This window comes from Lolium rigidum, chromosome 7 (genome assembly GCF_022539505.1).
Source record: "Lolium rigidum isolate FL_2022 chromosome 7, APGP_CSIRO_Lrig_0.1, whole genome shotgun sequence".
In the NCBI taxonomy this organism is placed as follows: Eukaryota; Viridiplantae; Streptophyta; class Magnoliopsida; order Poales; family Poaceae; genus Lolium; species Lolium rigidum.
Genome location: NC_061514.1, coordinates 239,236,364 through 239,258,986, shown reverse-complemented (window position 1 = coordinate 239,258,986; position 22,623 = coordinate 239,236,364). Strand labels below are relative to the sequence as shown.

The 22,623-nt window shown below is 43.3% G+C and overlaps 2 protein-coding genes and 1 long non-coding RNA gene across 4 annotated transcripts; all 3 read right to left on the bottom strand.

The window, feature by feature from the left end:
* Positions 1–7,499: 7,499 nt before the first annotated feature.
* On the bottom strand, positions 7,500–8,600 carry LOC124672574 (peroxidase 7-like). The gene is made up of 2 exons (XM_047208781.1): positions 8,346–8,600; positions 7,500–8,249 (listed from the first exon to the last, which is right to left on the bottom strand). The coding sequence occupies exons 1-2, from the start codon at positions 8,598–8,600 to the stop codon at positions 7,500–7,502; spliced, it is 1,005 nt and encodes a 334-aa protein (XP_047064737.1).
* Positions 8,601–9,193: 593 nt separating this feature from the next.
* LOC124676453 (protein trichome birefringence-like 13) lies at positions 9,194–13,264 on the bottom strand. Its single transcript, XM_047212510.1, has 6 exons — positions 12,883–13,264; positions 12,282–12,459; positions 11,768–11,908; positions 11,052–11,172; positions 10,337–10,471; positions 9,194–9,707 (listed from the first exon to the last, which is right to left on the bottom strand). The coding sequence occupies exons 1-6, from the start codon at positions 13,262–13,264 to the stop codon at positions 9,441–9,443; spliced, it is 1,224 nt and encodes a 407-aa protein (XP_047068466.1). The 3' UTR covers positions 9,194–9,440.
* Positions 13,265–18,520: 5,256 nt separating this feature from the next.
* Positions 18,521–21,904, bottom strand: LOC124676833. Of its 2 annotated transcripts, XR_006993811.1 has the most exons (3): positions 21,725–21,904; positions 20,155–21,424; positions 18,521–19,102 (listed from the first exon to the last, which is right to left on the bottom strand). It is a non-coding gene; the product is annotated as an uncharacterized LOC124676833 (long non-coding RNA). The 2 variants fall into 2 exon arrangements; XR_006993810.1 differs by having other exon boundaries at positions 18,521–21,424.
* Positions 21,905–22,623: the final 719 nt, after the last annotated feature.

Here is a 22,623-nt window from a genome sequence, read left to right as displayed (position 1 = left end):
GTTGAGAGTGTCCACTAGTGAAAGTATGATCCCTAGGCCTTGTTTCCAAATACTGCAATCATCGCTTATTTACTGTTTTACTGCATCTTTACTTCCTGCAATATTACTACCATCAACTGCACGCCAGCAAGCTATTTTCTGGCGCCTTTACTACTGCCCATATTCATTCATACCACTTGTATTTCACTATCTCTTCGCCGAACTAGTGCACCTATACATCTGACAAGTGTATTAGGTGTGTTGGGGACACAAGAGACTTCTTGTATCGTGATTGCGGTGGTTGCTTGAGAGGGATATCTTTGACCTCTTCCTCCCTGAGTTCGATAAACCTTGGGTGATTCACTTAAGGGAAACTTGCTGCTGTTCTACAAACCTCTGCTCTTGGAGGCCCAACACTGCCTACAGGAATAGAAGCGTGCGTAGACATCAATCATCTATTAATCAACAAGCTAGTTATACAAGAGGCTTACTAGGGACTCCTTGTTGTTTACATAACACACATGTATCAATGTTTCGTTAATACAATTATAGCATAGTATATAAACATTTATCATAAACACAAAGATATATAATAACCAATTTATTATTGCCTCTTGGGCATATCTCCAACAAGAACAATTGCCAAGATCCGAAGAGCAACAACAGATCCGGTGATGCAAACCCTCTTAGGCCCTTTGTTGACTATGAATCAGATGCCGATGAGGTAGGGACTAGGGAGAGGTCGGAGAGATCTTATTCCAACACGCTATCGCCGCCTCCACCTCGCCGATACCGTTAGGGAAATGAAACCATACGAAAACGGACCTAAAAAGCAAATGATGAAGAGGACGGGTCCCCACTCCTCTATCCTCCGGCGTGGCCGCTTGACAGAGGGGAGGAGCGGGACCAGGTTTGCTGGATCTGGTGGCGATGGCAGGAAACGTGCGTATAGTTAGATCAATCATCGATCGATCCAGAATAATTCCTATTGACCGTCTCTCCTCCATTAGTTTAGAGCTTAAACTTAGTGGATCTCCTCTATAGCCAAGAAATCATTACCCCTTTTGGGAAATCATAGGAGAAGGGATAGATCTACGCTTTGATCAAAGAAATTCAAATTTCCTCTTGATTCCTTTGTGGAACTTGTAACCCTAGGTTTCCTTGGAAACCCTAGAAGATCATTCTTGAGTCTTGCTTGGTGTTTTAGAAGCTTCATGGTGTAGTTGGGAGCCTCCAATTAAGTTGTGGAGTGTGCCCCAACTTTGTGTGAAGATTTGGTAGCCAACTCGACCGGCACCGTCTAGGTGGAGAGTGGATTCACTTTTGTGGTGGGTTCATCGAAGAATAACATGAATTCTTTGCAGCGTTGCTGGCATTTATGCCACACCTCTCCAACGTAGACGTATTTCCTCTCAAAAGGAAAAAAAGAACTACGGAAAGAAAATCACGTGGCTTGTGTCTCCTTGGCGGTTACTTCAAACTTTTACCTTGCTTTTTTTGTTACTTGTTTATTTGTGTGTATCTATTTTGTTGTTCATCAACGTTATCAAGTTTGCATTTAAAATAAAAAAGAACTAAAAATTTGCTAGCTTATATCCACCAAGACCAAGAGATAGCTTTCTCTCTGAAAAAAAGGACATGCTGGCCGATCTTAGCTTGACACGTACGTACTAGTGATTTTTCTTCCCAAATGCTTTTTGCCCGGGGGCGCAAGTATAAGATTGTTTTACAGTCCATTAGCGGAACTGCGGCGAGAGAAAACATCTACTGGTCGAAATAGTACAAATTCCCAAAGAAATTCTTTGATAAAGGGGCGGCTAATTAGAAATTTTGTCAAAAGAGACCACCTGCCCCAATTCATTGACAAAAAGGACCCCCCTTGAGAAAAATTGACAAAAAAGACCACCTTGTGTGTGGCGGCAGAGCCCCCAAGTGACACGTGGAGGATGCCGCCGAGCTGTGTGGCGGCAGGGCCCCGCCGCCCGAGCGTCTGGCGGCACGTTTGGTGCTCCGCCTCGCCGTTATGTCGCCGTCGAACGCGGTGGGCCATGCCGCCGGAGCAGGCGACGACATGCTGAGGTGGCACATGCCGCCACAGGGCATGGAGGCAGCCCTCGAGCGGGAAAAGGCCGACAGCCTCCATCAGTGGCACTAACTTTGATGCTGCTTTTGATAATTGGCGCTGATTTTCATGCTGTTTAAGTGCGCGGTGGAGGCAGCAGTTCCCGCGTGAGAGATTCTGTTAGGCAGACAGCATCGCACTGATTTTTAGGCTGTACTGTTGCAAATTGGTCTGCTTTCGATGGTGCTCAAACTGTTGCAAATTAGCATGCTTTCGGTGATTAAACTGTTGCTAATTGTTGTTTCGTCGAGATGAGCTGAGTCTATATAAAGGCTCACTGTCCGCGCACTCTCTCACTCTCACTCTCAGCACTCTCATTGTCTATGCATGCGCTCTCACAGCATCTCAACACTGTCACTGTCTGTGCACTCTCACAGCTCTTCGGGTACTTAGTATTTCCTCACGTAGTTGATGTCTCCTGCTCGCAGCTCAAGAATTCTCGGCTGATTAAGTGTTTGCTCAATCTGTGATATCAAGGTAAGGATTTGAAGAAGCAAGCATAATCTATTTTATGTACGTAGTTAGAACATAATTAGTTGTGTAGTGTAATTAGTTTAGTTAATGCATGTTCTGTAGTTGCATGCATGCATGCATAGGTACGATGAAAATATCAGTACGACTGTGTAGTTATTATTGAGTAATATATTAGGACTTGCAACATGTAATTAGAACGTAAATAGCTAACTGAATGTGCTGTTTAGAATTTATGTTTTATGTGCGTGGTATGCAACATGCGTAATATATAGTCTATGATTTTATGTGCGTAGAAATATATCACGTACGAATAATGAATTTGTAATTAGAAATATATGACACTGAAGTATTTTAAGATATAATTAGAAGTGGAGGGCTGAAGTTGAGTTATTAAAATTTGTTGTGTATTAAAATTATTATAGATGGTGTTGCGTTATGATTATTTAAAATTGTTAATCACATGTTAGTGTTGTAATCTAACATTATTTTAAAAATATGGTTGTGCGGTTGGTACGATGGAAACTGTGTTAGTGTTTTATGGAGTCGTCGTACGGGACAGATTTTATGGTGTCGATGTGTCGCGTTGCGACTCGATGAAAGTTGTAGTGACAGACATGGTCAATAGAGAATTTTTGGATGTTAGAAGATGCATCCGGGCACAGTTTGGACGTGAGATGCGTGAGAAGAAGATGATCGTTGAGGCTCTCATCGTCGTAGGAGGGAATGATGGGACACCTGCCCGTTGGGATCTGCGGGAGGTAAAGAGTGATAGAAATTGGGGTACGTACATGAGGTTTGCAGGCACACCTGGTTCTGCTATGTACGGAGAGCCCATGGTGTATATTCAGTTTATATCTGATGACGATGGTGCCGGAAGCAGTACCGGCGCTGGTGAAGAGGAGATGGCCATCATGACAGGACCGAGCACCGTTCAATCGGAGCATTTGGCCCTGACTGCAGCAGGCATGATAGGCCAATCAGAGCAAGCGGCACTGACTGCAGGCCATAGCACCGGCCCATCGGAGTAGATGGTCGCCCAGTTTGCTGCCGAGCCAGGATACTGGTCCGCGTTCGTTGATATTAGCGAGCGTGTGGAGGGACTGCCGGAGGCATTGGACGATGACGCTCGTTCTTCTTCGTCTGAATCCTCGTCGGACGAAGAAGGTGTCGGTCCTTCCCGGAAGGCGATTGCGGCACCAATGGACCCTGAGTTCTTAAAAATAATGACCATCAGCAATGAATTCCACTCTGTTCCAGGCCTAGGGGAGGAGAGTCTGCAGGTTGGGCAAACTTTCCCAGACAAGGACTCGGCTGACCAAGCAATGAAGAGGTACGCGTTGGCCATATCTCGGCATCACAGAGTGAAGCAGTCTGATCGAAGGCAGCTGAAAATCATATGCGTAAAATTGAATGAGGGTTGCAGGGGGAGAGTTATCGCTCGGGTGAGCCCTGGGGTATGTCAGCCATGGCATATCTCAAAAATAGAACCCCATAGCTGCGAGCAATTGGGGGCTCTTGACAAACACCGCAACGTCACTGCAAAATATGTATCACATATCATGCAAGTGGCGGTGGAAGAAGATATAACCCTTGGTACAAAGAAGCTGCAAAAAACCACGGAAGATCTGATTGGCTTCCCGGTCAGCTTTAGTAAGGCAAGGCGGGCGAAGGAGGAGATTTTCCAGAGATTGTATGGCACCTATGAGGAGGCATATGACCTTGCCCCGAGACTACTCCATCAGATAGCAACAACTAACCAGAGGACTCAAGTGGTCAGGAGAGCTCGTCAACACCCTCTGGAGGAAAACCAAGAAATCCTTGATCGTTTATTCTGGGCATTCCCCCAGACTATACGGGCATTCCATCACTGCCGCCCGGTGCTGTCAATAGATGGTACCTTTCTCACAGAAAGTACAAGGGCATGCAATCGCAATACCCAACTCAGGTTAATGCATGTTAATTACATACATGATTAGTGTGTGCATGTTTCTGACGGAGCCGTTCGATACGCAGGAATCTTCAGTCCCGACATGGCCTGATATGACGCAGATGGAACCACAATACTACGGCAGCACTTCCCAACAACCTCGCAATGATGTTACCGAGATAGTTGAAGAATTCTTTGGAGGTGCTATTTTCAACACATATGCTAGTTTGATTCCCCCAAATCAGGAATCTCGGTACGTATTTCAGACTCCATCACCACCAAATGAGACACGTACAGAGGATGAGGAAAATCAGTACGGCCGAGGTTTGCGCCAACATCGTGTACCAGATCCATGGTCGCCTTCTGGTGCTAGGCAAAGACCACCACGCCGTCATCGACAAGCGTGATATGTTGACGACTCTAGCATTTTACTACCTTGAATGAAGATACATCGGCACTGCCAACACCAGTACTTAAAACAAACGCTACGAGTAACATTATAAGCTTCACTTTTTTCCCTTCTTCTTGCTCTTTGACGATGAACTAGCCTTGCCCTTCTTACTCTGTGGCATAAAATCATCGTCCGAGTCAACGCAAGCTGATGCAGTGCTCTTCCCCTTGAAATATTCATTGCTCTTAGCCAGGCTCCTCGGCGTGAAGACTTTTTATCATCCTCGGTCGAGGAAGCCCATGTAAATGGATGCCTTAGAAAATCTTCTTGTTCCTTCTCATCCTTCGGTTTCTTCTTCTCAAACCTAGCTTGCAACCTAAGAAGCTCTTGTCGTATTTCCACCGGAGTTCGACCAGGCATACCTGCATGCCTAGAAAAAAGCTTGCCTACCTCGACGAGGAGGGTCACATTCATGACCAGATCTTGGACATTGTCTATGTTATTGGCACTCATAACTGAAGAAGCAGAGGAGATAAGAGGAGCAACCATAAATGCAGTAAAACTACGATCGCCAGGAGGAGCCATCCTGGAGCGACTACGATTGTGTTCAACAAATGAATGCCCGGGGAGGGGTTTTATAGCACGCGGCTCAGCGAAAAGGCAGGGATACATGGCGGGAAATTTTGGCGGGAAAAATAAGGCGGGAAATTTTGGCGGGAAAAAATAAGGCGGGAAAATTTTGCGGGAAAAAATAAGGCGGGAAATTTTGGCGGGAAAAAATATGGCGCGAACTTTAGGCGCAAACTTTTCTCGAGAAATCAACATTTATTATTAATACATCGAACGAAATAAAGATGGAAATATAACTACAATTAAAATACGGCTACTCACTACAATGGAATTTAAGATATAACGACAAAGTAAAACAAAATTTAACATACGTAGTTAGTACAAATATATCACTCTACTTTCCCTGCGTCCAGCGTGACCATTTTCCGGACTTGTCGCCGCGTTCTTCTGCCGCTTGCGGCTCAGCAGCTCTTTTCCTTAATCTCTTCCTTTCTGCTTCACGGGCCTCTCTGTGCACCTCTTCCTCTGCATACCTACGTGCAACCTCATCATCCATCCTCTTCTGATTCACCTCACGATTTCGAGCTTGCTCCGCCCTTAATTTTTGTATCTGTCTCGCTCTCTGCTTTATCATTAGCAACAGCCTTTTCCAACGCTCCTCCTCATGGAACCTTGCCCATGCACGCCGTTGTTTCTCTTCCACCTCGCGGCGTGCCCAATCTGGCTGCTCATGGTCTATCCAGTGAAACCACATGCAAAGGGGCGGGGGAGACTACAACATAAATAGTACGATTAATAAACAAAAATTAATGACATACAAATAATTTTTTAATCATGCTGTTATAACATACCGCAGGCCTCGAGGACGATGAACTTGTTTGCCTGGGTGGATCATGATCATAACTCGCGCATATACACGAACCCGGTGGACCGAAGGGTCACACCGTTCCACCCAAACGATTCTTGACGTTAACAGCGCACATGAAATATTTCATGCCGAACTTATCAGAAAAATCAACCACCTCCTTCACATTCGCAAGGCGGCCGCACCAACACCTCTCTGCTCTCACCCCCGGTGGCAAGCTTGCATTTACCCTTCATCGGCCTAAAATTCTGGTCGGAGCAAGGTACACTCATACTCACTTCAATATTTTGCGCATGAAAGAGAGACGCAAAGAAGGCAAACTCGATCCTGCTGTTTTCATTTGTATGCGAGTAAGACGACTTATATAGCCTTCAATTAGTGTGAGCCGTACCAACAAAGTAGTGCAGAATAATTGGCGCACACTATCGGTGGTCTATTTGTTGTATCAGTCTGCTTTCGGTGTTTAATTTTCTGTATCGAGCGGGAACTGCTGCCTCCACCGCGCACTTAAGCAGCATCAAAATCAGTGCTATCAAAATTTGATGGAACCTGTCGTCTGCGTGCATGTCGGCCATTCCCGCGCGTGCAAAGTCGTCGCTGTCCTGCAACTGGCGGGCCCTGCCTCCATTTGGTGCAGCGGCAGCCTCCACGTCGCCCTGCCGCCCCATGCACCGGCGGCATGGCCCACCACGCGTAACGGTGACGGACGGCGACGCGTCCAGGAAAACGTGCCGCCACCTGCTCGGGCGGCGGGTCCCTGCCGCCGCAGCCCCCGGCGGCAAGAGCCACGTGTCGGCTGGGGGGCCTGCCGCCACGCACGTGGTCCTTTTTGTCAATTTGCCTCAGAGGTGGTCCTTTTTTTCAATAAATTGGGGAGGGTGGTCCGTTTTGTCAAAATTTCGGCTAATTACGATAGAGTTCATCGAAAGTTCGAAATGATCAGAACGCTGCAAAAAGAAACACCTCGTTCCTCGTCTCAACACGTGACTTCACACCACATACAAGTACTAGTACAGTTGAGAAACCCTTAACCAAAACAGGTGAATGAATAAACCCAAAAACACAAGCCGAATTCCCCTCCTGAACCAGGAAATTAACCGAAATACTACGTAGTATTCATGCGAGTTGTTTGCTCTTAATTATGTAGTATGGAACTGCGTGGATCGATGGATCAGTGCTTGTTGACGGCGGAGCACTTGTGACGGACCTCCCCCTCGTTGCCGGTGAGCACCTGCACTTCGCCGAGCCGGCGCATGGCCATGGCGAACTCGTGCTTGAACTCCTCGGGCTCTCTGACCATCTCCTGGACGAAACTCTTGGTCCGGGAGTCCTCCAGCATCTTCTGGTCCGTCTCCAGAAGCCCCATCTTGCGCTCCAGGTTCTTGAAGTACACGTTGTCGAACACCGTGGGCGTCTCGCCGTCGAGCTCCACCCGCTCGTACTCCGCGAAGTAGCCGCTATGGCGGCACTTGCGGCGCAGGAAGTCTCCGTACTTCCTGTCCAGCGTGTCCGGCTTGGAGTTGCAAAGCCGCGGCTTGACGGCGGTGCAGCTGGCCTTGCCGATGGAGTGCGCGCCGGAGAGGACGACGAGATCGCGGACGTTGAGGCCGTTGGACTCGAACAAGGCGATGAGGTCGGTGACGCTCTCGCGGCCCATGGGCACGTACTTGTCAGCAGCGGCGGCGCTGGACTGCCGGCCGTCCTTCCGGCCGAACTTGAGCGGCCAGTACCCCACCCCGACCTCCCTGCTCACGTCGCGGGTGGCCGCGGTGAGGATGTCGGCGCAGGAGACCGTCCGGGGGCAGTGCTCCTCCAGCTCCGTCTTGATGGCCTCGATCAGCCCGAACCCCCGGAGCGTCTTGCTCGACTTGGCGTACTTCTCGCTCCCCGGCGCGTCTATCAGGATCGACGCGTCACACCCCTGATAATCAAAAGCCACGCACAATACATACTGGAATCAGCACACGACGCAAGCATGCAGACACAATAGATCGGCGGCGGGTGTTAAAATACGTACGCCGACGGCGAAGTCGTGGAAGAAGAGTCGGATGAGGCCGGCGGCGACGGTGTAGTCGGCGTCGAAAGCCTCATTGACGATCCTCTGGACGATGCCCTCCATGTCCGGGCACGACTTGGCGTAGTACCCGGAGTCGAGACCCTCCACGGGATTCTCGTAGGCAGGCCGCTGGCCGCCGTCCGCCATCGCCGAGCAGGCGAGCACGAACGCCGACAGTGCGAGGAAGGAGAGAACCGACGACGAAGGCGTCCTCATCGTGCTAGCTCGTCGGAGAAATGAATGGTCGAGATGTGGGATTGACTTGTGGTTTGTGCCAGTGCAGCTGGTTATATAGTTTGCGCAGGAGCTGGTTCATTTTCGTAGTAGTACATGCAAGCACGTAGCTAGGTGAGGTGGGTGCCTGAACTTTTGCAACGTACGGCTCGACGTGAGCAGCAATACTGGTTAATGGGTTGCACGTAGGCAGGGGTGCAGATCAGGTCAGCGTATGGTAATCATCAAGTAATTGCACAGGTTCTTGTGTCATTGTGTGCAGCATCAAGGAAATCAGGTATGATTATATATTTTGTCTAATAGTATGAAAAGTAAACGAATCGGTTCCAATTCCAAATAAAAAATGGGAAACAAAATAGGCATATGTTTTGATGAGCTCCATATGTCGGAAGGTCATGCAAGCATGCCAATCTTATCAACATGTATGGCAAAGTATATATATACCAAAAGTCAAAGTATTTTATAGACACAAACAGTTTCTTATCTGATTCTACAAATGCAGTTGCAGAAAATAATGCAGATGTGTGTTTTAGTGTCGGCGTGACAGCAAGAAGAAGAGAAATCTGTCCAGGAGAAAACTTCACTCTGTTTGATCAGGCAACTGCAAACCAGAATGTTCAGACAAACAAGTCCTGTTTAACTACTCTAGGCTTTAGAAGTGTACATGTTAAAATTCCTAAGTGTGTAAAAAAAATCTACAAGGTCAAAGTTACAATGGAGAAAAGGAAACATTCGCCTATATGAACAAGCTCAATGTTTGGAGTAGAAATCTTTTCTCAAAACAAATATTGGGTGGGAATTCTATCGAGGGCTACAGGTTTTTCAGGCTAGCTCTCTCTCAGTTGCTGCAAGATTTGCTGCTAGCAAATCGTTCCATGTATCAGATGGTCCTGGTAAGCACCAATGCATGCAATCATCGTGCTTCTTTCCTCCGGTTGTTGACGGATGAGCATCAGCTCTGAATTCACTCATGTGAGTGACGTTCAGAACTCTAAAGGTAGACTGCTCAAGAGCCTTCATCAAGTGCTGGTTCACCAAGCGTACTTCTGTGTTTGTGCCATTGTTGTCCACGGAAAAAAAATCTTTGACCTGAACCAATTTTGTTCAAGTTATTAATGTCAACACTCCAATCTAGGAAGAATCACCAAGCCTCTAAAGCCCCAAAATAAGGTATTCAGACAGAAGGAAATACATAATATTACAGAAACTAAAATACATACATGTCTGTTTGCCCTACACATGCAGGTGGTAGGCCTATCCAGCCAACTAGGCCATTCAAATTATAGCTAATTAGCTTATTGGCCTTAAAACTAAGATAACATATAGACATGCATATGTGTTCGGCAAGGAAAACTGGCGCGGTAGTATCACATTGCTAGAGCATTTCTTTCATTCCATATCCATCCATCCTCCTAGTCTAGTTACTGCAATGGGCGCCCACGTATTTCAAGGTTTAAGTTTGACGATTTATGGTAAAAGTTAAACCTCGAAATACATGGACGCCTACTAAACTAGGACAGATGGAGTACAACTGTGAGTTCTTATTTAACAGTTCCGTGATTCACAGGAGTAGGACTACATAAAAATTGAAATTAATAAATCAGTAAATGTGCATGTAACAAAATGTATGCTTCAAATAAAAATAAAATAAAACTGAATCATGCAAGAGAAGATGAAAAACTGCTACCCAAGTATCTAATGCACTGTAGTTTCAGTACCTCTTTTGAGGACAAGGGTTGGTCACGTTGACAAGATCCACCTTCATTCCAGTCACCACCTTCAAAATGTCTAGGAGATTGAGTGCGGAAGAATTTAATTCCGTTGGGTCTTATTGCTTTGTTCACAAATGCTATCTGATGAAAATTGTTTATTTATAGCATGAGAATAATAAGTCAAATATCAAGATGATAGAAAATAGTAAGACGGTTATTTCTTCTTTACTAGAGTTCACACTTCACAGGATATTTTTTCAAGCCATTCACATAAAATGCAGAGGCTGAAAAATATTAAAGCCAAATGCAGCCCAAACTAATAAGCTATTTGAAGTATATCAACCTGCTGAATAATATGCTTGTTTCATGCAAATGCTGGACCATTCCAGACTAAGAGAAAAACTTCAGGATTCTTGAAATACAGTACAAGGTTCAGGTATGGCGAAAGTCAGTGTTCAAAATAATCAGCCGATTTATTACAAGATATGCTGATTTTTCAGCGCCGGAACCTTCGATTAACAAAGAAACTAGCCGATAAACAGTGGACCGATGAAATCGATTAATCGGCCAATAAGCGATTAATCTCTAATCTGAGGCCGACCGAGCACGATAAACGATATCTTGAACATTGGCTAAAATCTTACTTGGTTCAGCATTAGCAAGCAAGGAGTAGTAAATAGGAAGTTTCCAGAATAACTTAGAAACAGAACTATAAGCATACCATGTGTTTGAGAGCCAAATCCAATCCTTCAGGTGGCAATAAAGGAGGTATAATCGGCATCCCTTTCTCGAAGAATACCATTGGTGATTGTATTGGATCAAACTTTGAAGGGGCCCACCACCTGTATAAAGCAAAGAGGGTCAGCTCAATAATACAAAATATGATGCCCACAAAACAAAATAAGTTTCATGAAAAAGAAAAAGGGGGACGACTTGGTAAGTTGGCACTTATTATGACCTAGAGTGGTCAACAAGCGCATCTAGCTTAGCACACAGGATAGTTAGAAAGGCAGCCTGAAGATAATATGTCTATTAGCACCGGGAGAAAAAAAAACGGCAGTAAGACACCACTACAGAAATTTTCCATCACTACTTGTTAAGGTTAACCAAAGTATTTTAATAGCAACACTTAGATAACCTAAGAAATCTATCAAAGCAATCAATTTGTCTGAAGTAATAAGTTCCTAGGTAAAACCACACTAAGTTCGAATGGTACCCAGTTGAATGCACTGAGGCTGAGGAAGAAGGCAGATAAAAAAACAACAGCAGGTGCGGACTAAATAAAAATTTTGAGATATTAACTGATCAGTGTTATTACTCAGAGGGTTTAAATCATAGGATCCAGGCTCAGCATTGACGGATAGGGAAAACTACATAAAAATTGTTGATTTAATGCGTATCTGCCTTATGAATTGTGATGTTCGCTTAGACACTTACCAATGCCCTGTGTTGAAAATAAGAACATCATGGAAGCTTGTTGCATCTGCCCATGCTTGATCTGGAATATCAACATCAACCCTGTAGCCTTGCTTGTATCCAAGAGATTCTAGAGGACCTCCGTCTGGACTAGCTGACCACCTATGGAACCAGCAATATGGCCTTGATGAATAACCAGCAGAATCATGCATGAAAAAATGAACTACTAATCACCCTCTAAGGGATAAGGCACAACAAAAGGTTAGGGAAACAGTACTGTCTAACAGAGTACACAAACAAAGGGAATTTAAAGAAAGACAATGAACCAACAAAACAAAAGTTTATTTTGAAATCATGTAGCAAGAATGTCCTATTGGAAGCCTTTCAATACTCCCAAGTTACACCTAGAATCCAAAGCCAAAAGTGATGACCCATGTTGCACATAGTTGATTCATATAACCCATAACAAGAGAAGCTAGATGCAATTTTACAGAACTATATTTTGGTACTTAATAATGCAAATCACACTACTTACCTACCATAGCGTACCAAAAGATTAGTTCTGTGGTATGAGAGGGTGAGATTATAGTGTAAGAAGGTGAAGCCTCGGTCTGCCCCTGCTGGACGCCACTTACGAACCTCTCCGCTCACTCCTCTAAGCATGCAGACCAATGAGGCAAACATGTTCCTATTCAACGAATCACCCACAAATCCTACAAGAAATATTGAGCATACATCATTGTAAGATGGAAAATTCAAGGGGTCTCTGAATACGATACATTTTCCCAAATAGAAAGATCTGAAACACCAAGCTAGTTTTCCTCTTATACCACTATGATCATAAGAACGTAGTAGAATCATACAAACAACGCTAGCTTTCCAATACTAGCAGTGAATGTACTAGCAAGAATGTACCGACATAGCAACGCTAAAGATTTCATCAAAGATCTCGCATACATTCAATAGTACACACATTCCATATTACCACTTTCCATACAGCAGGTTTCATCAAAGACCTCCCGAGTATAAAGCCAGACCATCCAATAGGCACGGAGTGACACCTCAAGCATTTTACACAGAGTGGCATTTGAAGTATGCTAGCAACAAAACGCAGCAAAATGGGAACGAGTACGAACCAATGTTGGTGTTCCTGTGGCGCTCCAGGAACTGGTGCGGATCCAGCCTGGGGAGTAGCTCGCACCCCGCGGGCTTCCATCGCCAGCGGAGGAGGGCGCGGCCGTTGCGCTTGCCGTTGGCGATGCAGTTCCAACCTTTGAAGATCTCCTTGCACGTGTGGTCGTACCTGAGCTGGGAGTCGGCGGAGGCGTCGGGCACCCACCCGCCGGCGGCGTAGTCGCAGGTCTGCTGGGGCCTAAGGGCTGCGTTGCTGACCGCGGGGATGGAGCGGGGTGGGAAGATCAGGAACAGGATTAGAAGAACCAGAGGGAGGAGCAGCATGAGAGGGACGAAGACTTTGCGCCGCCGCAGGCCGACGGCCGGGCTCCTCGCCGGCGGCATGGGGAGAACCGGCGAGGGCGAGCAGAATCGATTTTTTTGCTTGGGCTGAAATAAATTATTACAGAGATTTGAGTGGGTCAGGCCACGTAACGTCGCTTCGGCCTTAGCACTCGGCAAGGCCCAATACAGAGATTGCTTAACTCGACTGGGTTGTAGCCTTTCCACTGATAATTGTAGCAGCTAAAAAAACTACTAATACTTTACTCTAAAAAAGCTGTTAAGCCGCAACTTTGTTTATATATGAATGGAGGTAGTACGAAGGAGCTCTAGTGAAAAATTTAAACTTTAGGAGTGTATTTGATATCCGAAGTTCAGAACAATGCATTTAAGTGGAATTAAAATACTGCCTTGACGTTTTAGCTCTTTTGTAGATTCACTCACTTTAGTTTGTATCTAGAATATTTTTAGTGTGTAAATCACTCCTTTTGGTTTGTATCTAGTTCACTTTCAAAACTTCTAAACCGTCTTATATTAGTACACAAAGGGAATAATTCTATAAAGTGAAAATTAAAATATTCGATTTGTCTCGTATGAAATTGGTTCGTTGCACTTGCACTAAAACTACATAAGATTGGCTTGCGGTTTCATTTTGATGAATCAAGTTCTAAAATGTGTTGGACTAATCCACTGACTTGGCACTGTGGTTCATTTTGGTTCATATCGCGTTGTTCGAGCTAAGAGCAGCTCTAGCAGATCACGATAACTCGAGGCTGGACAAGTTGGATCTGGGAGCTGGATACGATGAATGTAGTACCTGTTGGTGATTGGCAGAATTGCAATTCATACTGAAAATTCAAACAAGTTCACGGCACAAAAGCCACACATAATTTATACTAATCCATCATAGTTCATACTCGCGGATCATAATTTACAACCGTAATGAAGACATAGGATATACAGAGAAGAATCCTACCGGACCTAATAACCGTAAACCTAGATAGGATGGCCAGGAGACAGACAATGCAGCGACGGTGGCGGTGAATGGAAGAACTACGTGTCGTCTTGGGCGCCGCAATCTTTCAACGGATGCAGAAATCCATGCATGATGCGGTTCTCCAAGCACACCTAGTGGAACTCGTGCTCCTCCTTTGCCTCCTCAGCCCGGCGTAGTTATGAGGATACATTACTAAGTGGCAACAGCATACTGAATTGCGATATATCAGTCCTACGATAAGAAAGAATTTTACAAACTTAATCATGCCTCATGACATGGGCTGAAACTTCTAATGATCCAAACAAAAGTCACACAATCATTTATTTGTCTGCATATAATTAACGAGGTTAAACATTTCTTCTGACATTTCCATTATGCCCGGAACAAACATGTAGTTCTTTGCATCTGTTGTATCCATCCTTCTTCAAGGACTCCAATCCACAAATAAAGCATTCTCTGCATCAAAGATGGTTGCTGTCTGATTAGGAATATGTTCTCTCCAAGTATTCTTAACCGTCTTGGCATATTGTTACCTTTTCAGAAAATATTCAGTCAGGATGTGAAACAACCATGATATTTAAACCAGTAAGCCTTTATCTAATATAATATACTGACCATCTTACAGGGACGGACCCAGAGAAACTAATGAGTCAAGGCATTCCTGGCCTAAATCTTGTAGAATTCAAATGTTTTCTTCAAATATGAACAAATACTATTGAAATTCAGATTTTTGAGTGGGGGCCTATGCCCCCACTCAGCTCTACTTGGGTCCTCCCCTGCCATCTTACATAATCAACTTGGTTCCTAATAATATTTAAAAAAAGCGGTACTCATGTAAGGTTGATATCGTATAATTTTAGGATTTCAAGGAAAGATATATCAAATCATTCGCTTTTAAGTGATCCTTGTGTCAGGGGAGTTTTCATGCTGCTCATGTCCTTTAATGATTAAATTTAAACCACACTATATAACTTTTACGTCACATCTGAACAAAAATGCAAAGGAGAATAATCACTGAGTGATGGAGACACTGCAGATTCCGCCCGACCAGGTGGCCCTCAAGGTTGGTATGCTCATAACAGTCGGTGAGGGCGCAGCGTGGACCTCTACGACGCTGTCTTCATGTACATCCAGTCGGAGAAGCACCCCGTCCACGCCGGCAAAAGGACTACACTGCAAGGCACATAAAAACACCAAGGCATCTTCCCTTTATGCTGAAATCAATTTCCCCACAATTACTTTATATGCAAATCTGAATTAGATTAACAATCTTATACTGCACAAAGGTACCTAGTTCCATTTGAAATTTAGACATTGTTCACACAAATCACAGCGAATCAAATATCCAGTCCGAACAGATCAGTTTTGTGCATTTGATAGAGAATGCTTGTCAAAACTTATGCAATACTTGAAAGCACAAAGCACATGTACTTCATACCCAAATGAGGAAGGTCTAGAATGGCTGGAGGCAGTTTGTTGTATTATGATCTAAATTCATACTAGCAATGAAGGGCGTGGCGGCACGCCGCGCCATTTGGTGGCTGGACGATGGTAATTTTTAGCAATGTTAAATACTTATGGGTTTTAGTATTTATTTCCATTTCAGAATTGTGATTTTTTTGGCTTTATTTTAAGGTGCATCGGATTTGTTTTTTTATGTGACACCTTTACATAGATCGTCTTGTCTCGCAGAGGGCAGATGTTAACAGAGGTGGACATACATTCTTAGATGTTAATTGTGTTTGATGTTTGTATCTGTAGAGGTGAACATGCATTCTTGGGCCTGCTCCTTTTCCTAGTGACAATATGTAGCAGTTTCAGGTGAGGGAGTCAACTTCGTAAGGTCAGTGCAACGAAACACCCGTGTAGTGGCCAACAATAAAAGATATAATTTAAATGCAGGACTCTTACAGAGAATCGTTTTTCCTTCCCATTAATTTTGCAATCCTCTTTCCTATTTGACATCGATCAGTTTGTCAGTGTATAGAAAATCAGTTAGATTACAATTATTGTAGAGAACCAACCTGAGGTTGGGTGGTTAGGAGGGTGGTTGTACCCCATCCCTCAATAGTTCAAACCCCGGGTTCGACATCTGTTTTGTCTTATAAAGATGGAATATTAATTCACTGAGGTATCCAAGTCCACTCATTGTACAATTGTTGACATGTGTATCCAAAAAGAACCAGTTAGCTTAAAAAAAACATGTTTGTAGAGCATATTAAAAAATGGTTACATGCTCAAGTGAATGCCCTAGATCGCTGAAATACAATAACTTTACTCTCATAATCTAACTGTGTCTCTACTCAGATAGCAAGCTCCATCTTTCATTCTCCAAAGCATGCCGCATCAACATTAGCTGCAAACACAATTCTCCTGCAGTGAAATATCCTTGTTTACTGGTGCTCAAGAATAATATTACCGAACATCTAGAAAAAATAAAAGAACTCACACACATGCAAAGTAACATGGAAAAAAAAGTTAACTGCGGATTCAATTCAATGGGCAAGCTTAGTGTTTTACTTGTTCAAACGACTCCCTTTCAACATGAACAAACATCCTAGTCCACCGAACAATCAAACCATAAAATTGATGGTTGATAGTTTTAATACACGTTTTTTTTTTTTGCATACACATGTCAATGTGGTTATTTTGAATGTCTACGGAAGGAGTGATGAACCAATTAAATTGTACAATGACAAGTAGCTCGGACTCTCACAACATAACTAATTTGACACTGCCAAAAGTGAGGAACTTTAGTATGGACTGAAACATGGATTAAGTTTCTAATAATTAACTCCGAGTTAGATATATAATATCGCAAAGTTGGTATTACACATGTCAACAATTGTACAATGAGTGGACTTGGATACCTCTCCGCTTCTTTTTCATAAACCACTACTTGTTTGACAATCTAAGATATGTCATTAGGTGCAGAATTTTATTTTATTCAAAAAGTGACCCAAAATAAATTCCACATATATTCTGATCGGAGGGCCCAAAAACGATTGAAAGGAAAGTTCCATTATGTGTGTAACCATCCTTATAAATACACACAATAACACATCATATTTTCAACATAAATTATTGACCTTATATGATGGCTCGGTTACCACATTGCTCACCATTGCTGAAGCAAAACAAAGACGATCTCTAGTGAGAATACACTTTGTATATTTTCTTAGAAATAAAACTATCTCCCTTAAAGGGATGCCTATAATTGTAAAAGAACTACTTGGACTAATGTCCCAAAAGAAAATATTTCTAAAAAGTAACATGAGTTTAGTAAGACAATAACTGCATTGTGTCTGATGAATCGTGTATATGCAAGATAACAATTAATACCTTGCCGTACAGAAAAACATCAATGTATATACTATGCAGCTATGTGACTCCTAGCACCTTAGCATATATGTCAGCATACCTGATGCCCGAATACAAATGGTGTTGCATATGTAGTCAACTTAGAATGCAGTACACATAGCTGAGTTTTTTTCATTCTCCATATTTTATTCCTCCAGCTGATTGTAGGTATTGTAAGTTAAAATTTTATTTTTCTAAGGCCAAACTATGCATGAAATTAATCTGCAAAGATAAGAAATCCCGAAACAATATAAGGAACAAAACATAAAAATTAATCCTACAATCATCGCTTCATGTTGTGATCCCTTATCGTTTTGTACTGAATACTATGTAAATAAGGCAATACGGAGCACAAAGAAAATGGAATCTAGAGAAGAAATAGTGAAGCTACAACTTAAGAGAATACATTTGAAAATAATGAATCTGTTGAAAAAATAATAGTGAATCTGATGAAAATTCTCTTTGTAGACAGTTAAGAGTCCGTATCTTGAGAGCAACCTCAATCTTTGTAGACAGTTAGAGTCCCTAGATTCGTAAAAAGCAATTATGTAGATTTGGAAGAAATATGGCCATACCAATAGAGAAAATCCAAGCACAGTTAACTTCTCAATTAAACAGTTATTCCCATGACCACAAACAACCATTTCGCTCACCGAGTCAAGGGGATTAGAACAACGTGTATAATACAAAAAAATCTTTCACTTGAAGGACAATATTTATAAAGTTGGAACTCTTTTATCTATGTCAGATCATAATGGTATAGGCGTGTAGCGTATCGAGCCAGTGCTAGAACCATACTAACTGTAGTTCAGCTTTGATCAATTTGAAATTGCAGCCATAAAAATGGGGTAAAGGAATCCCATACTTTATTTCTCATTAGCTCATGTTGGATAGATCAAACATTAGACATCGTAATTAAGGGGAAAAGGATGGGATACCACCATAAAGAATCACTGCCAATATGCCAAAGAATAAGTCCTCACCACTTATAGTCCACTAAACGATATTTACAATGCAAAATAGAAGTGTCGGTATTATCTTGCCTTACTTTTTTCTCGAACTCATTGTGTATTAGAAAAAAACTATCAAGAAGAGGAAAAAAAATTCAGAGAAAGCAAGGCAAAAAAACTGTACAAAGCCAACTTTGCTAGTCCTGAAGATTCTGTCCCGCTGGGTCATCAGGGGGCATAGCATCCAGGGGAAGCCGGCGTAACGCCCTAGCACCGGTGATCATCCACGGTTTGGCTTCTTCAAGGATAGATTGAACCAGGTCATGTCTGTGTGGGGCAAGTTTTTGAAGATGGCATCGTTGCGCGTCTTCCAAAGTCTCCACATTGTGAGGATCCCGTTTCTGAACTGCAGGGTCAGAGTTGGTGACAGCCAGCCGTGAACTCCATGCTGGGATCTGGCATACTAATAAGGCATTATCTTGCCTTATTAGTGTCTGCGGGCTTGAAACATCCTGAACGCTCTTACTCGGTCAATACTGAGATCCTGTGACTTGGCTCTGTGGAACCACCGAGTAATTTGCCCCTTCACAAATACTGCAAACAACAGTTCCAAAGAAACAGATCAATCACTACCAAAGCACAACAATGCTTCAAAGCATTTCTCTGATACAAATTTTTCAGCCGCCTCGGTATTTTTGCCCGCAAAATGCAGACAGAACCATTTGGATGGTGTGGCACATAATCAAAAATATTATTCCCTTTGACCTAGCTGGAATAGATTAAGAATCCTATCTCAATTATTAATACTGGTATATGTAAATATCTACTCACCAGTGAGAAGGAAGAAAAACACGACACTGACACGGGAAGAAAATTTGACCGGAAGAGAATATTCAGTAGCGTACAGTCCAAAACAATAAGCGTGTTTGTTTGTAGCCATGCAGCGCAATGTATACCAAGCCACGGTAAATTGCAACATATGAGCTTAGTGCAAAAACAGAATGCAATACCTGCAAACTATAAGTCTTTCCCTGCTTTCTTACATTTTGTAAAATCATGGAGAATTAACAGTCCGTAATGGTTTAATTATCTGAATCCAAAAAGATATATACACACAAGAAATGTGGAGGCCGTGTATTGTTAATCTAAGGTCTAATCAGTCAATTAGATTGCAGGGTACCTGAAGGCTTCTAGGTATATAGAAATTTTGCCTGATTCAGGTTTGTTGAGTACAGAGAGTTCAGGGGGAACAGAATGTGAAATGCACTATATGCATAAAGAACACTAACATTACATCTATGAAATCTAGGATTTAGAACTTCAATCCGATGTGTAATACTAAGCAAGGAGCAGAGCAGGGAACAAAGAGGGACTTACTCTTCTAGGGCATACATCAATAATCGTGCTGGATTCTGTTTCTTACAATAACACTATCGCTCCAACTTCAAACTTGCCAGAACATGCGGCACTTTGCGGTTGGTCATTCATGGAAACGCCAACGTATATAATTATGTAGGAGCTTACCATGGGAAGGCCAAACAATTCCAGACATGGGACATGTATTTTATATTTATCTCTTAATAGACTTACTTTGTCTACATCACTTGCAGCCTACGTGCCAGAAGTTGTCCATGGAAACAAATTACCTGATGAGCACAGTATGATATTCGCAAGCAGGATGGGAATGCAAAACTTTCTCTTGTGCTCCCACACATTTATTACCTGAAAATTATCCAAAATACAACTCTCATTAACATGAGAACAGAGGATGTCAGGAAAATCGATGTTTATAATTTGCATATCCAACGACTTATAAGTCCTAACTATAATATTAGGCATTACATGACTAAGAAAATCAAATGATTTAAAGAAGAGCCTCTAAAGACCTATAAACCATAAGTGGGATATTTTGAATATATAAAGTTTCAGGAAAACAGAGATTTAGGGTGAAGCCATCCCTCACGATATGAAAGCAAGATAAATGCCCAAGCCCATGATCTTCCTGAGACCGGATGGTGATACGCCGTGCCTTTGTGGTAGCCACAAGTTGAAGAATAAAAGAAGCCTCTATTGTAAAATTACTAAGGCGACGCCAAGGTGAGTTAGAAGTGAGTACAATGTTGTTCTGCACTTAGACGAAGCATCAGCTCTTATATTGCTTTAAATTGTATTACATACCTCATTAATGGGTGGACACTAATAGAATGCAGAACACTGACCAAATAACCGACGGTGAAGTTAAATTCACACCTGGATCTGGTGTTCAGGCTTCAAGGATGAAGTTAGGACGATCCAGCCAGAAGTACAATCTAGTTTATATATACATTTCCATAAGTTTCCTATGCAGTAGGATGCACCATGGTTGCCTAGAATAATACTAATTGACATAATATCGTGCAACTGAGCTTGCGCTAAGCTCTATGTGGTTACAGATCATAAAATTATCGAATCAAGACGTGAGGTTTTCTAGGTCAGCTTAATACGAAATAGCAACAAAGACTACATGAAATGAAAATTTCCAACAGGCTAAATATGATAATAATATGCTGATAATCAAGTTAACATGGAGAAAATTTATGCTTCTGGTCTCATAAGTTGTTCCACTCTCTACAGTGGTATCTCCAATAGATAAAAAAAATCGTCACAGGTTTAGGAGTTCAATGGAATTGAATCAGACTTTTCTAGATCTCGACCTATATACTCAATCAACCACGTATTAACCCCCTGCAGTGGCATCCAATAAAAATATTCACGGGAATTCTCATGTCGATCACGATTGGGCAGCTACCTCGGAGAATCGAACAACGCAAAGCACCGACAATCTCGGCTTGTCTCAATACGTACTGATGACGGCGAGCTGAACCTTAATGGTAGCCTACCCAGAACCAGCAGCCAGAGTGGAAAGGCCCAGGTATCCTGAAACCAACAGACATAATTTGCAAAAAGCAGAATAGGAATAATCAAAATTATATAGGAAGCTTAACAGAACTCAAGGAGAAACATGATGCAAAAAAAAAATTTGCTTCATGCTTTTGAAAAGAGAAGCAATGCTAGCGATCCTGTTCATGTTTTAATAATTCTACAATAACAAAAGGAACAAACAAATTGGGCTGAGTATTTCCGTTGTATGTTCAGTACAATAAGTTAATAACAAATCTTAGCTAGCCATCTAACTCAGTTCATGATCTAACTCCAATCTGAACATTTGGACATTACCTGGGTAGATAATCAGCTCGGCCAGAACCAGAAACTGCAGACTACTCTGGTCGGCACCGCTCGTCTGTCGCCCATGGCCTGACTGTGCCTGCCTACCACCGTGCAAAGCTCGAGATCGACATCTCTGACCGTTCCTGTTAGCCACCCGCGCCCGAAGCATGGCTGATGCGCCGCGTGCCTGCATCCCCTTGATCTGATTTGGGTGAAAAAGCACTGTACTCCCTCCGTTCTGATTTAGTCTACATTCTAGAAAAAATGAGACAAATTAGTAGTGCATTTATTAGTATTACTTAGATATTTGAACAACCAATCCAAGCTACATTGAAAATAACAACATCCAATAAAGAGAGTAAAACCATTTCGTTTTCAGTGTTGTTTTTGACTAAAAGCTAGAATGTAGAGTATTTCAGAACAAATTTTGAGGTTAGAATGTAGACTATTTCAGAACGGAGGGAGTACGTCACATCATAGCCTAGGTGTAAATCATGTCAGAAGAGAGGGAGAGCGCCACCACGATCGTGCGCCGCATCACACGCGCGGGGTGGGGGGGGGGACTACCTGTGCCGTTGCTGGCGGCGGCTTGGCGAACGGCGACGGGTCCTACAAGGACAAAGTGGCGGAGCCGGCTCCCAACCCGCCAAATCGGCGGAGACTGCTCCCAGCGTGAGGCACAACTTGGGCATATGCCAGCAGCAGCGCGAACAACCAGCGGCAAGGCCTTGCACTGTCCCGTTTGTCGGACGCGGGACTATGTCCTTGGCGATGTTCCTCCCGGTGGGCCTCGCGAGGCATCGGCCGATGGCCGTCGTCCTGGCGCTGCTCCTCGATCCCCGCACAGCTTTTCGGTAGCCATGGCGGCCAACGGCCAGCCCGGCGAAGCCCTTCGCAACACTCGGCAA